At 41.9% G+C, this 16,065-nt stretch overlaps 1 protein-coding gene across 5 annotated transcripts in view; it reads left to right on the forward strand.

Annotated features, from left to right (window-relative positions):
* The window catches only part of LOC122781817 (guanine nucleotide exchange factor VAV3-like), a 45,398-nt gene extending 41,307 nt beyond the window's left edge, over window positions 1-4,091 (forward strand). For 3 of the 5 annotated variants that reach the window (XM_044045857.1, XM_044045884.1, XM_044045865.1), the window contains 2 exons: window positions 1,076-1,224; window positions 3,105-4,091. In XM_044045857.1, the coding sequence (XP_043901792.1) occupies window positions 1,076-1,224; window positions 3,105-3,188 (233 nt within the window). In that variant the 3' untranslated portion in view covers window positions 3,189-4,091. Of the gene's footprint in view, window positions 1-1,075; window positions 1,225-3,100 lie in introns of all 5 variants that reach the window. The other 2 variants (XM_044045874.1, XM_044045894.1) reach the window with 1 other exon arrangement.
* Window positions 4,092-16,065: the final 11,974 nt, after the last annotated feature.

Below are 16,065 nucleotides of genomic sequence, written 5' to 3' on the forward strand. Positions count from 1 at the left end.
TGATGGAGCTGAGGATTCTGTGTCTTTGATCCAGCTTGAAATTTCCACAGATGTGGCAGAGATAAAAAAACCCACCAGTGTTCACATGTAACCAGCCCTGACTTGTTATACAAGGTCATTCCTGATAAGTGCCCAAGCAGTTTCAAACAAGTTCATGACCGCACTGCGATACTTGGCAGCCACATCTGTGTCATCTTTTCTTTTAGACCTGACTCATATTTTGCTCGTGTTTGTCTGTTTGTCTGTGAGCAGCATCGCGTTTGTCTGTGGCTGTATAGGTTATGGCTGCTGGAAGAAATGATTAGATTTAGGTGCTGATGTAGGGTCGGTTGGTTGGTATAGGTACATATAGCATAGAGCATCAGACGTGGTTCAAACATAAAAGAAGAAGGAAAACATCATCAAATCAGAGTTAAAGCATCATACAAAACCAGAATAAAAACAAATAAAGTAAATACATAAATAAAAATGCCATCCTCATGTAAGTATCGCTGCTTCTTCTAAGCTACTGTTAAGAGCTGTGATACACTTTGCAAAAACTGAGTAATTAAAGTGATTATACTTGACAGTGTCAAATATGGGAGGGGTCACAGAGGATTCTCTGGGCAAGTGTACAAGTACACACTGGTCAAAAATCTTCTTATTTTCATTGCATTGGACTTGTAGCGAAGTATCTGTCACATTTCCACTGATATTGCTTGCATTTCTAATTCAAACAACATCAATGTTGGCATTGCACACACATTGACAGTTATGTTTTAGACAGTTATTAATTAGAGATTAACAGTCAGACAGACAGACTGTTAGAGATTGATTTTTACACCTTTGGAAACTCAGTACAATCAACACAAATCCAAATATTGATAATAATACACCTATAACAGTATAATGAACTTGACTTAACTCAGATATTACTGGGCAGTTCAGTGACAGTAAAGTGCCCTTTACCTCCACATCCTGAGTGAGATATTAGATCACTTCACTAAACAACTCTTTACCTCTGACAACTTTCCTGGAATATTAGTGATATTAAGTTTAGACGGCCCCCTCAATAAAAGGGCTCTCTGTGTCTCAGTGTTTTCCCCCAGGGTGGTGGGTGTTGCGGTGGCGCGCTATGACTTCTGCTCCAGAGACACTCGAGAGCTCTCGCTGCTGCAGGGAGACATTATCAAGATCTACACCAAGATGTCCAGTGGGTGGTGGAAGGGAGAGGTCGGCGGCAAGGTGGGTCCTGTCATTTAGTCACACTTTTATTTCATTATTACCTTGTGTCATCTGTATTCTTTTCATTTGCAGTGGCAGAATTTCTTTATCCATTCTAATATGTCAATACAGCTCTTGTATATCATGCATTAAAAAAGTCTAATCTGCTGCTGTTAGTTGGTGAACCTCATCAGTTTCTAGCTCCTTAGTTTGAGTACCCCTTCCATGTCACAACAGAACAAGGTCTCGGACCCAAGTGCACGACTCACGAGACAAAGTAAAAAATAAGCAATCTTTTATTTTGAAAGTGTAACAAAAAAAAACCACTCATAAGAGGGAAAAACTAATTGCGTCTGTGCACTGAACTCTGCAAATACAATATAAATGAATCTAAAAGTGATTATTGGAATAAAAAAGTATCAGGGACCAAATAATGGACGGATGAATGTGTCGAACCTAACCGACAATTTCATGTTGGCATGATTCAGCTGTGTACGTGGTGGATGAACGGTTTGACAGCATGCACTTTTCTCTCTGTCATTATTATATAAGCATAAAGCAAAAGAGTTCATAAGTTCACCATGTTTGCACATTGAAAGAGAGCAGAAATGGTCTAGATAGCTGTCATTCCCAGCTACTGTTTCTGACTCCTGGGAGCTCGTCATTAAACTTGCAAGAGATTGTTTGTGGTCGTCTGACTCTTCAACTACACACACATCATCCTTACACTCAGCATGTGAAGACTGGGGAAGATTTATCTTTTTTTCCCTCTATGTAATACTTTACAATAAGGGGACATTCATTACTAATGCTATGATAAACAATTACTCACGGCCAATTAAGGATTTATTGGTATCATCAGTTAAAGCTTAACTGTGTATTTGAGTATGGAATAAGCATTATTTTACTATAACTAACCATTGTTGACCTATGTTAAAGCTCCTCATGGCCCTTATTGTAAAGTGGGTCATGCATCACTTAACAAAGACTTACAGAAGAGTTGTGTGTTAACAGAGTTGTTGCTGTAGTTTCAATTCAATTCAATTTTATTTGTAAAGCGCCAAATCCCATCACATTTCAAGGCAGTGTACAGAGTAAGGCAGAAACTTTACAATATTATAGAGAGAAGAGAAACCCAACAATTCACACAATGAACAAGCACTGGACAACAGTGGAGAGAAGAAACCTTTTAACACGAAGAATTGTGTACCCTTAGTGTGTTAAGTGTTACCTCTATATCTAATATACACTATAGACAAAAGTATTCTGACGCCTGACCATTAAACCAACAGTACTTTAATATGCTAATATAAAACATACCTCTTTTGCAGCTGTAACAGCTTCCTATCTTCTTGCAAGACTTTCCTTGAGATTTTAAAGTGTTTCTATGTGAATCTGTGTCCATTCATGCTGTCGAGCATTTATGAGGTCATGCACTGATGCTGTTCCAGTTCATCCCAAAGGTGCTCAGTGGGTGTGAGGTCAGGGATCTGTGCGGGCCAGTCAAGTTCTCCAAGTCAAACCATGTCTTCATAGTCCTTGCTTTATGGAAAAGGTCTTTGAAGCATTAAGTTTGTCCTTCGTTGGAGATAAAGCCTGACTGAAACACTTGAATTTAATATTATATATTAATTATAATATAACACGTGTGGCCAAATACTTTTGTCCATATAGTGTAGATCTTCAACTCTACCTCGACTAAGACGATGACAACTAGCACGTTATAATTTGACTTACTTACTTACTTCTAGCTCTTGTTTGTACCCAAATGTTGAAATACACTTATTGTAATTGCCAAACGACATGTAATGTAATGTAATGTAATGTAATGTAATGTAATGTAATGTAGAGGCACTGCTGCAGAGTTCATTGTGTTGCATGCTTTGTGTCTTCTCAGGTAGGCTGGTTTCCCTCCACATATGTGGAAGAAGAGGACTGACTTTTCTTGCTCAGAGACTTATTTTCAGCGTGTCACTCAGAGTTGACCACCTCCACTGAGCGCCACGCTGCTCATCCACTCCCTGTGCCCCACCAGTCAGATCTCTTCAGTAAAACCCGGAGTCTCTGACTTGAGAGAAAGAGGCAGTGACCTCAAAAAAGCCCTCTGCTGCCCTCTGACAGACTCTCACACAGAGCCAGACGTCAAAATCACGGATTCCACAAGCGTCACACTGTATCTGGCATCTCTGTGGTGTCTGCCCCCGTGGTCCACTGGGGAAGTGAATGTGCTGCACAGAGATAACCCTTCCTTCCCACCATCCATTCACCTTGTCTTATTATTGATGACTCCATTGGCTTGGTGTGAGACCTGCCTTCACTGTCATCATGTTTTTGATACCAGGCTGGAACACAGATCCTGCTGGCCAGGTACTCTGAAGAGCTCTGACGTTAGTGTTCCACTTTCTATCAAAGACATTTCAAATGACTACGCTGACGCACACGAGGTGTTTATTTCAATGGAATTTGCCGGACTGTGATCTGACATCGTCGATTGAAAGATTTCAGCGCAGCAGCATGAAGGATTCATCTGTCTTTTTGCAAACGTGATGATTATAATGACTATTATCAGAGCAGAGGCTTTTCGTTCTATCCTATTGTAATTTCATTTGCATTCATTTAAATCCCCGCACCCTCCTGAGCCATGAGAATGGTGTAAAAAGCATAATCAGGTTTGCCATATGCTAAGATAATCAGTCGACTACTGTTTATGTAAAGATTGCCGGTGCAGCTTCACGTCCTCTCACTGTGCAAAAAAATGTGGACAAAGTATCCTGTATGTGGGTTATGACAGGTCAGAGGTCAGTCTCAGCTGTCAATCATGACATTTCACTTTGTTTTTATAGCTTTAAATAACTCATCCAAACATTAAAACTTGAACATTTACTGAACGAGTGTTGCACTTTGATGGCTTTTTTAAACAAAAATTTTGACCATGTGACACCATAAACATGAAGTGGGTGGAGTCTATGACATCATGCACGGGGGTGAAGCATATAGTTTGGCTTCATCTTCATAAACAATTTAGGAAAAAGTGAAAAAAAAGGTGTTTGAATTTGGAATTCTCACCAAAAACTAAGAGAATATTACTTAAAACATGGTTCCCGGTCCTTGAAATCCTTGAAAGTTTGTGAATTTGCCTGATGTACGTAGACTAGGCCCACGCAGAACAAACGTTGAGTCATCATTACTAGCCGTGTTGCGGACACTGTCCACCGTCTCTCTGCTGCTGACGTGAGATTCCGTGCGGAACGATGAGCGAGTAACGTTAAGCAAGATGACGTGATGAAGACTGACTTTGACCAAGATCCCGGGAACAATCACTTCCTGTGTCAAGATCTTTGATTTAACATTTGAGTTACGCTGCTCACAATGAGTTTCCCCACACGAGTAAATGATTTATATTGTACATTAGTCTCGAGACGTCACAACATGCGTGTGGGCCTGATTGTTAAACAGGAGTAGGCCTCCACTACGCTGTGTGCTCCTTAATCGTTTGAAACCAGAGAGCCAGTTACACGCCACACGTTTTGTGTTTATCACAATAAATGATTCAAGGGTGATGTAACAGCTGTTCAGAGTAGTGCAAGGTAACACAAGGGCATCGAGAGATTCTGTTTTCCATCGACAACACGCTCACCACGTGTGTTTAATAAAAGAATTTTGATTTTTCAAATGTAACTGGCTTATTTGTGCACTTTATTTTACACACAGAGGTTACATCGCAGGAGCAAAGGCAGCGGACGTCTCAGTGCCATGGAGCTTAAATCACAGTCACATCAACAGAAGCGAGAAAACATATTTAAAGTAAGCAGGATTTGATCTTGGGGTCCCTCTATAGTTGGTAAACGGTATTGTTTGTGTTGTAGGAAGGAAAAGTGCAAAAATAAAAATATTATTATTATACGTTTATTATTATTATAATAATATGATAATAATAATAATAATAATACTAGCATTTTATACAAATATGATGACATTGTTTTATTTTTCAGTAAATCAGAAGTGAAAACGAAGCCCCCCCCCCAAAAGCAAACTAATGAAACGATGATGCAGTAAATGAAATCTTTTTGTGGCATCAACCTGAAACCAGAGGTTCCATAGTGTCACTACATGTGATGCAGACCTGCTCAGTCATGCTCAGTCATCACGGTAGAAAAAGACAGAACTCTAAATCGTGTGTCATCATTTCCTGATGTTCATTTTAATGTATTTCCAAAATGAATGGAACTTTAATTTTGTAACTCGTGATGCTAAAACCACAACAATAAACCCCTATTTTCATTTTTAGTTTTCCTCTAGGTTATGAGTTTCCTGTTGTTTGACTTTAATTAAAAAACAAATTAATTTTTCACTTCTTATTAACTTCTCTCGGATTATGCAAATAGTTCCCATCATATTTTTTCTTTCACTGGTTTCTGTCACCAGTTATGCTTGTAGCGACAGTTTTCCTATAAAAGGTCGCTAAGAGGCTTAGGTGGGCTCCAGGCAGTTACGCGTCATTCAAATGAATCCAAGTCCAGTGATGTTTATTGTTTGACGATTTATTCTTGGTTATTTGACGATTTGACGGTAAACAGAAAATATAAATCAGGAACGCCACTAACCCCCTTTCTCTCTTACCCACCGCCCGTCCGAGTGCCCAGGTGTATAGATTAAACCACACCCATGTGTCAATCAAAACGGAAGTGACATGACCAAAAAAAACAGTATGAGTGACCTTTCAAAATAAACAATAAACAAACAGACCAAATATGCATTTTGGCCCCTACAATTCCGGCCCCTAATTATTATGTTTCAAATAATAATTACAATTTCGACATAATCAACATAGTATATAAATATATTTTCTTGATCTTCTTTCTTCATTATTTGTAATCCAATATACGTTCTCTAAGGAAAGAGTGATTAGTCAAAGTCAAGTGTTCAGGAACAAAGTCAAGGGGTCAAAAGTCAGTTTGGGTCAGTCAATGATCCTCTGCCTCCAATAGTAGGCAGACTTTGTTGATGGGCCTGGTCAGAAATCCGGTCTTTGACTTGATCCGAAGCTGACGTACAAGTCCCTTTTTGTCCATAATGGTCTCCACAATCCTTCCAGTCAACCAGGAGTTGCGAGGCGCGGAATCATCCACAATGACGACGATGTCTCCTGGTGTGAAGTTGCGTCTTATGTTGGACCATTTCTGTCGTTCTTGTAGTTGGGGAAGATATTCCTTAATCCACCTTTTCCAAAATAAGTCAGACATATATTGAACTTGCCTCCATCTGCGGCGAGCATATAGGTCTTCCTTCTGAAACTGTCCTGGTGGCAGGGATGGCGTAGTTTTGAGAAGCAGAAGGTGATTTGGTGTGAGTGCTTCAAGGTCGTTGGGATCTGTAGAAGCCTTTGTGATTGGACGACTGTTGAGAATAGCTTCAGCTTCACATAGGACTGTGTGGAGTCCCTCCTCATCTAGACTTTGCACATTTAGTGTTGAGTTGAGAACCTTCCGCACTGATCTGATTAATCTTTCCCACACACCTCCATGGTGTGAGCCAGCAGGGGGATTGAATATCCAGTTTATTCCCCTTTGAAGCAATATGTTATGGATCTGACCTTGATTCCATCCTTCAATAGCTTCCTTCAACTCGCGCTGTGCTCCCACAAAATTGGTTCCATTGTCTGATCGTAGTTCTTTTACTTGGCCTCGTCTGGCTATGAAGCGCCGAAGGGCATGGATGAAAGAGTCTGTGTCAAGCGATGAGGCCATTTCAAGGTGAATTGCTCTTGTAGCCAAACAGGTGAAAATAACACCATATCGCTTCACGACACTTCTGCCACGCTTCACTCCAAAGGGTCCAAAGTAATCGACTCCAACGTTTGTGAATGGTGGTTCATCTGGAGAGACTCTATCCAGGGGTAGATCAGCCATATGCTGTTGTCCAGGAGTAGCAGTTATACGCCGACAAACAACACATTTAGACAGGCTTTTCCTGATCAATACTGTGGCACCAGGAATCCAATATTTCTGACGCAGTCTGGATAACATATGGTTGCGACCACCATGTCCCACCTCTCCATGAATATGTCGTAGAATGAGGTCAGCAATGTGAAAGTCTTTGGCCAGAATGACAGGATGTTTCATTTCTTCTGGCATTGCTGCTCTGCTTAGGCGACCACCAACTCTTAACACATCTTTGTCCAGAATGGGGTTGAGTTTATGAATGTGGCTTGTCCTTTTAACATTCATTCCTTTTTTCAGATTTGAGATTTCATCTCCAAATCTCTTCTTTTGGCAGAAGCGGATTATCTCAATCTCTGCGTTCTCCAATTCACCGATTGTGAGACGGATTTCATGGGTGTCAAGATTTCCTTGCAACGAGAGAACACCACTTGCTGTTTTCCTCTTCCTGATTCGTTGCAGAAGCAGTCCTTTGATTCGGAGCATCCATGCTACTGCCCTTTTCAACTGATTCCAGGATGAGAAGTAATGGATGAAGTTGGTTGTTGGATCCACTACTTCAGGTTTTATTTGAGCAGCATTTACAGTTATGCTCTTGACTTCAGAGTCCTTTGGTGAAATTGCATCCCATCCATCAGGGTTCTGAGGCCACTCTTCCTGAGGACCAAGAAGAAACGGAGGTCCGTACACCCACATTTCCTTCTTTAGGAAAGCTTGGACTTTCAGACCTCTGGAAGCCATGTCTGCTGGATTGTCATTTGTGTTGACGTACCTCCACTGATGTTCATCTGAGGCTTTGGCAATTTCAGTCACTCTGTTAGCCACGAATGTTCGAAATCGTGTGGTCCTGTTCTTTATGTACTTGAGCACAGAGGTGCTATCAGTCCAAAATGTAGATTCTGCTAGTTCCATCTGCAGCTCTTTTCTCAATAATGTGTCCATTCTGCTCGCCATGGTAGCAGCAGTCAACTCCATGCGAGGGATAGTGACTGCCTTCAAAGGAGCAACTCTGGCCTTTCCCATCACAAATGCACAATGCGTTTGTCCATGGTTGTCATGCAGTAACAAATAACTCACAGTTCCATAACCATCCTGACATGCATCAGCAAAATGGTGTAGCTGGGCAGATGTTACCTCTCCGAAGTTTGTAGGTTTGAAGCATCTGTTGACTTTGAAGTTTTCCAGGTTATGGAGTTCCTGAATCCAGCTCATCCATTCTTGCACAATAGGGTCTGGTATCACATCATCCCAACCAGTCTTTTCCCGACACAATTCCTGCAGGATCCTTTTTGCAGTCAGGACTACTGGTGCCAACATGCCAAGGGGATCATATACAGAACTGACAGTCGACAAAATCCCTCGTCTTGTGAGTGGTCTGTCTTTGAGGATGATTTTGAACTTGAAGACGTCAGACTGAACACACCATTGTACACCTAACATCCTCTCAACAGGTAGTTTGTCATGGTCCAAATCCAGATCCTTCATTTCTTTTGCTCTTTCCGTTTCAGGTATGGCAGCCAATACATGACGACTATTGCTTATCCACTTGGTGAGTACAAAGCCTCCCTTGAAGCAAATGGCTTTTAACTCGTGAAAGAGAGCTATTGCGTCCTCTTCTGAAGCTGCTGAAGCGAGGCAGTCATCCACATAAAAGTTGTTCAAGATGGTGTTGATAGCTTGTGGGCTGAACTGACCAGTGTTGTCTTCAGCACATTTCCTCAGGGCAAAATTTGCACAACTTGGAGATGATGTTGCTCCAAATAAATGCACCGTCATTCTGTATTCCACCATGTTCTGACTGTAATCTCCATCAGGCCACCAGACGAACCGTAGCAGGTCCCTATCTTCATTTGGTACTTGCACTTGGAGGAACATTGCTTCGATATCCGCAGCGATGATAACAGGTTCTTTACGGAATCTAGCTATGACTCCAATCAAGGTGCTGGTGAGGTCTGGTCCCTGTAAGAGCTGAGAGTTCAGTGAAACTCCTCGATATGTTGCTCCACAGTCGAACACCACTCGAAGTTTTTTCTTTTGTGGATGCAAAACTCCAAAGTGTGGTAGATACCATTTTCTGCCATCACTACGTTCCAAGATTCCTTCTGGTACTTTCTCCGCATAGCCCTTGGATATCATGTCAGACATGAAGTTGGTGTACTCCAAGTGATAGCATGGATCTCTCTGGAAACGCCTTTTTAAGTTTAGTGCCCTCTGTTCAGCGCAGTTCTTATTGTCAGGCAAGCAGATTTCCCTGTCCTTCAATGGTAAACCAAAGCAGTAATGTCCATTAACTAGCTTTGCAGATGTTGATACCAAATCCAAGAACTGCTGATCTTCTTTTGAAGGCTCTTGGTCATCTTTGACACACTCAGGAAAGTCAATCTTGAACTGCTGCTCCCACTGCTCATCAAGTGCAACAACTGATATCCTGTTAACCCTGATCTCTGACTGCTCCTGAGCATAATCATCTTTTCCTCCCAGAGGTCCGTTAACTGTCCAGCCGAGCATTGTTTCGACGGCATACGGTCCATCTCCCACACTCCGGATGACTTGAAGTGGTTCCAGAGCCTTTGGTACATCGGAGCCAATCAACAACTCAATCTCACAGTCCAGTTCAGGTAAGTGAATATTCTTCAAATGATGCCACTGATTGATGTCATTTTGATGTGGGATGTTTCCTTTATGCACAGGCATGGTCTTCTGAGTGTACACACATGGGAGATCACAGAAATCAGTGCCATGAAGTCCTGTAACCTCTAGGCCTGAAACAATGCTGGTTTCAACGACCTTCTTTTGACCCATTGTTCTCAGAAGAATATTAGATTTTCTTCCCTGGAGATTTAGCTTATTCATTAGCCCCAATGTGCAAAATGACGCAGTGCTTCCCGGGTCAAGGAATGCATATGTATGCACTGTTGTGTTCCCCTTCTTGGCCTTTACTTTCACAGGCACTATTGACAGTTTGCAATTGTCTTCACCGGCCCCAGTAAGACCACTTGTCTGTACCGAGGCTATGGCTCTGATGTCAGCTTCTTCTTTTGTTTGAGCTTGATGTTTGTCCATTTCAAATCTCCTTTGGTGGATATGCAGCATCTGAGGATGCTTCAAATTGCATATGTTGCAGCTGAGTCGCTTCCTGCAGTCCTTGCTCATGTGTCCTATCTGCAAACAACCAAAGCAGGCTCCATTTTCTTTAAGGAAAGTGATTTTCTCATGATGTGCTTTCTTTTCCAATAGGAAACACACCTCCAAAGCATGTCCACCTCCACAGAACAAACACCTTTTTACAGCCGGCCAACTCTCCATTTTCCTCGGTCCATTTCCATTTTTCTCATGTGCAACTGTCACAGTGACATAAAACTTCTTCCATCCTTGCTTGGTGTTGGAGTGTCTCTGATGTCTCCAAATACTGGATCAGTTGCAATCCTCACCTGTTTTTCAAGGTAATTGACCAGATCCCTGAAGGTAGCCCTTTGTTTGTACCTTTCCTGAAAATCACATGCCACAGATCTCCATTTATCCCTCAGTCGATATGGCAGCTTCTTAATTATAATTAGCAGGTTAGCTGACATGTTGAGCTCTTGCATGTTGTTGAGATCTTCCATGGCATTGCAACATCCTCTTAGAAACAGAGTGTATGCTTGTAGTGTTTTTGTGTCATCTGGTTTAATTGACGCCCATGAAAGAGCCTTCTCCATGTAGGCTGTAGCAATTTTATGCTCGTTGCCAAAGTGCTCCTGCAGTAAAGATTTTGCCTTCCTGAATCCTCTGTCTGCTGTCATATGAAGGCAGCTCCTCACCATTTCTCTTGGTTGTGCTTCTGTATATTGTTCCAGATAATAAAGACAATCTGTGGGGTTTGGGTTCTTGCTTTCAATGTTGTGTTCAAAGGATTTTATGAATGTTTGAAATTGAAGTGGGTCACCATAAAAACGACAAATCTCCTTCTTGGGCATTAAAGAGAGAGACTGTTGTTGGACCATTAATGCAGTGATGTCATTTTGCTTTTCCATGATGCTAAGCATGTTGCTCTGTTCACCATTGTTAGGAGCAGGCAATGTGGCTGGTATTGTAACATGTGCATCCATAGTTAATGTATTTGACTGAACTGTCACTGGCACTGTGGGGAGAGATTGGGTTTGAGTACTGTCTCCGTCAGCAGTGGCAGTCATTTGTGTTTTCTTTTCATGTTGTTTTTTCTCCATATACGAGTTCATACCATCCGACACTCTTGATCTGTGGCTGCACACACCAGATCTACTTGAGGCTCCAAGAATCTTCATTTTTGCCATTGTAGCAGCAAGGTTTCCATCCAGCTCCAGTTGCTCTTTTTTTCTCCTTAGCTGCTCCTCTTGTGCTTCTATGGCATGTTTATCTTTTAGCATTTGTTGTTTTACAATAAGAGCAGCCATTTCAGCCTCAGCCTTGATGCATGCAGATGAGGTGGTGGAAAATCTTGAGCATGAAGAATGTGATTTGTGACTCCTGTTGGTAACATTTGACACACTGTCACTTGGTTTAATTTCATCCTGCATGTCAGATATTGCTTTATTCTGTTGAGAAGGAATGGCAGTTGGAACATCAGAGTGTGGTATATCTTCCTTTAATTCAACAGGTGCAACAGGTGCCTCTTCTTCTGGTGGAATGGGAGAGTTGACTGATTGTGCAGCAAACACATCTGCAGTCACATTTCTTGCTTGCTGAAAGTGTCTTTCAGTCTCAGAGAGCCATGTTTTTACATCATCAGTGAAGTCTGTGTTGTGTTTTATTATGCGTCCAAACCACTCATTTTGTGTTACCTTTTCCTCTTTGGGAAGTAAAACAATCACTGACTCATGTGCTGCCTTTGCATTTTCATCCAGTTGTTTGAGTTCATTCAGTTTGAATTGCACTTTCTTTGCATTTTCATAATTTTTCATGAGCTCTTTAATTTCGCGTGAGAGTGCTTTCATTTTTGTCACATTAGATTGACGTTGCTTTTGAAGAGTTTCCATTTTGCAAGCCAGCGCTTTGGCTGTAAGCTCGACCGTTCTCTTCTCCGTATTTTCCATTTCATTTGCGTCACTCATTATGTGAACTTTCAACGTGCACAATTCACCAAAGCACTGAGCAACAGACACAATGCAATTTTCAACACAACAGCACAGCACGGCGGCCACTGCTCACCACACAGTCAAATCAGCCCAAACAATTGCCGATCGCGACAAACGAAGCACGCGCAACACAAGCCCAAACAAACAGTCCCCAATGGACAAAACGGCAGCCTCTCCAAACTGTGTTCAACTTCAAACAAATACACAGGAGGATCAACCAACATACCGTTTCCGATGGCTGTGATGCGCTGCTGTCACTTATGTCTCTGATCCAAGGCATCCGCGGAAAAGAGTCCAATGTGTTGCATAGTTCGTTCAGTGCAAAACATCGAGATCCAAGCGGTAAGAGCAACGTTGAATTCCGTCCATGCCGTGGTGTTTTATGGATTGATTTTCTGTTTACTAATTGTAGCGACAGTTTTCCTATAAAAGGTCGCTAAGAGGCTTAGGTGGGCTCCAGGCAGTTACGCGTCATTCAAATGAATCCAAGTCCAGTGATGTTTATTGTTTGACGATTTATTCTTGGTTATTTGACGATTTGACGGTAAACAGAAAATATAAATCAGGAACGCCACTAACCCCCTTTCTCTCTTACCCACCGCCCGTCCGAGTGCCCAGGTGTATAGATTAAACCACACCCATGTGTCAATCAAAACGGAAGTGACATGACCAAAAAAACAGTATGAGTGACCTTTCAAAATAAACAATAAACAAACAGACCAAATATGCATTTTGGCCCCTACAATGCTCATTCTATTGATTTAAACTTATTTATTTATTTATTTTTGCAATGAATGGACTTTGACATGTAGAACTGAACTTGAATGCATTTTGAAATATGAGGATGTTTTTTTTTTTCCTCCGGACACCAGAGTCTCATGAGATCAGTATTCTTGTAATGTAAACACTCCCCCAGGCTTACTCACCCCACCCCCTCACCCCCGCTGCTCTGCAGACTTTCTAACAACCAAACTCAGCAGAGGGAGGGCTGCGCTCTGCCAACCCGCGCGTCACACACAGGCACAAAGAACAGCTCCCCCTAATACTCTTCCTCTCCTTAATCTGCCTGTTCCTGTCTTAGCCAGAGAGAATGAAGGGGGATGAAAGGAGATGACAGAGAAGTTGGACAGCAGCCGGTTAGAGAGAGAGAGAGAGAGAGAGTTGTACAGAGTAGATGACGTACAGTGAGAAATAGAATGTGGTGATGTGTGTGTCTGTGTGTGCGTGAGAGACACACACACAGACACACACACATAAAGCTGACAGATTGAGAGAGAGAGAGGAGGAAGCCATGCATTACCTTCATCTGTCTGAATGAGCTCTTTAACCCCTGGAGCTTCTGTATGAAGGGTTAAACACGGCTTTAAGAAGAAAACTCAAGCAGCCCTTTAATGCAGTGAGCGCTCAGTTTCTCTCAAAGGGACTTAAGTCTGTGAAAGAGTTTATCTGTAAGATTTCTATTCAGCCCCTGCCCGGTGACCATTCACAACCACAGCTGCAGAGATCTACATCCACTGTGGCACATGAAAGGCTCTACTGCAAAGGAGGTTTTAGTTTCATTGGAAAATGTCTGAAATGTACTAATTGTCCATATGCACATGTGATCAATGGTCACTCAGAGCGCACACACACTTTGTCACCTGTGTTTTACACACCTGAAATGTTGCCATCGTACAGAAGTACGACAAAATTCATCCTGATGTGTTCAGAGTGTCTGATCCTGCATACACAGACCACATTGTGATGAGTTATGAGTGAGATATGATTATTTATTTTGAAACTTTTGTTCATTAGACAAAGCAAGAAAATACATCTTTTCTGCACAAAGAACCAGGCGGACGTTTGTGGAGAGGGAAATAACTGGAACTGACTACAGGGTGATTGGTGGATGCGTCAGCCTTTTATATGTATGTACCTTACCAAGTGCTTTGCTTTACCATTATCTTGTATTTCGGCCTTGTATTTTGCATTTTGAAGAAGTATTTACGACGCACCTTTCTGGTACGTGAAGGCCACTGTAGTTCCCTGTGGAGGAGTTCTTTATTTCACCATTAGGTGTCACTCATTTTTACACACTGGACCTTTAAGAAGAGAAGGACGGACGTGAGTGGTGGTGTTTCTAAGACTCTGTGAGGACTCTGTCAGACCCAGCAATTAAAATCTCACAGATCAAAGCAGCCTAAATGAAGTAATCCTCAGAGAAGCGCTGAGTCTGTCTCTCTCTTCCCTCTCTATCCCTCCATTACCCTCGTTACTTCCTCTTGACTCATGGCTCCATGTGCCGGCTGGGCTTTGATGTCTGACAGCGGTGGGTCCCCTAAATGTAAAATGGTGAATAAATGTGCATTAATGGGTAACACTTTCATATCCTTAATGCCAATTTGCCCCGGCTGGGGAGCGTATTTTAAAAAGGTCTTAAGACATCATTTGTGATCATGAATGTGTGTGACGCGCACACACACACACACACACACACACACACACACAGTGTAGCTAAAACACAAGAGCACACCAACAGAGACAACAAGCCATATTAATACATCTAGAGCTGCATTAAAACCCACGGTGCAACAAACAACGTCTGAGTGCGGCGAGTCGGAACTGGCACTGGTGTGCAGGCAAGTGAAAGCTTTGAGGTCAATAGTTGTTCAAAGAAGCGTGACGCTGCAGCTACTTAGCAGGTCAGTCATTATCCTGAAGAAAAAAGACTCCCAGGGACAGGTTTAACGAGGTGGGACCGCTTTGCTAAGACCTGTCTGTCTCTCACCACTTCTGCCCCTTCTTTCTCACACCGTCTTCTTGTTTTTATTAGCAGTCCCTCCGTCCATGTCTGCCAAAACAGGTTCATGTTTACTGGTGCTTCGCTCCTTCAGGGAACCATGTCAGGCTTTAGTGTTGAAAGCTTCCCTCGTCGAGTTCTCCTCCCTGCACTTGACTCACTTTCTTTTTCCTCTGCCCTTTGTTTACCACTGAAATAACTCTTTTGTCCTTGCCCGTCTGTCTCTCTGACTGTCTGTGTGTCTGTTTACTCTCTAATTGCTTCTTGTTTTTGGATCTTGGGCCCCCACGGCCACCTGTGCCTCTCTTTCTTCAACAACTTCAGAGCATTTTTTTTGTCCAGTTTGAGATGACATGCCCAAGATTGGTAAACAACTGCTGCAACTTTATATTTTAACATGTATCTAGTATAAAGATGCAGTGTGTAACTTTTAGGAGAGTGAAGTACAGTGTGTATCATACTGTGAGTACTAATGTGCAGACTGTGTAAAATAATACAATTCATTTGTACCAAATGCTGTCATTAAAAGAATGTTCTACGAAATGTTGTGACAAAAGTAATGTTAGGAGAACGTTTCCATGACAACCACAGGACTACCGAGTGTAAACTTTCACGGGATGTTCCCACAACTAAAAGTGAATGTTCTGCAAACCAGAAATAATGACTTCACTGTAGAAAAGTGAGATGGGACAAGAAGAATCATACTCTATGTCTAACATGACACAGTAATGGCAGCACACGTACAGTTAGTTGAATTTGTTTGTATTAAATGAACAGAATTATTCCTGTTGTCATGTAAAAAAAACTAACTCAGCATTTAAACTGATGCAACATTTGTTGCCATATCTTTTCTCCACAAAAGTACTAAGTATGAGTAAATGAATACCGTAGACGTAACATTAATATGAAATCATGGTGACAGGGTTACTGTTGCCGACTGTAAATGAGATGCAAGAAAAGAGCCATTGTTTAAAAAGACTGTGTGATTTCTATGGGACACATTCTATCCAGAAAAAGGCAGAATGGGAGATAATGTTTTACACGTTGTACA

This window comes from Solea senegalensis, linkage group LG1 (assembly GCF_019176455.1).
Source record: "Solea senegalensis isolate Sse05_10M linkage group LG1, IFAPA_SoseM_1, whole genome shotgun sequence".
Classification (NCBI taxonomy): domain Eukaryota; kingdom Metazoa; phylum Chordata; class Actinopteri; order Pleuronectiformes; family Soleidae; genus Solea; species Solea senegalensis.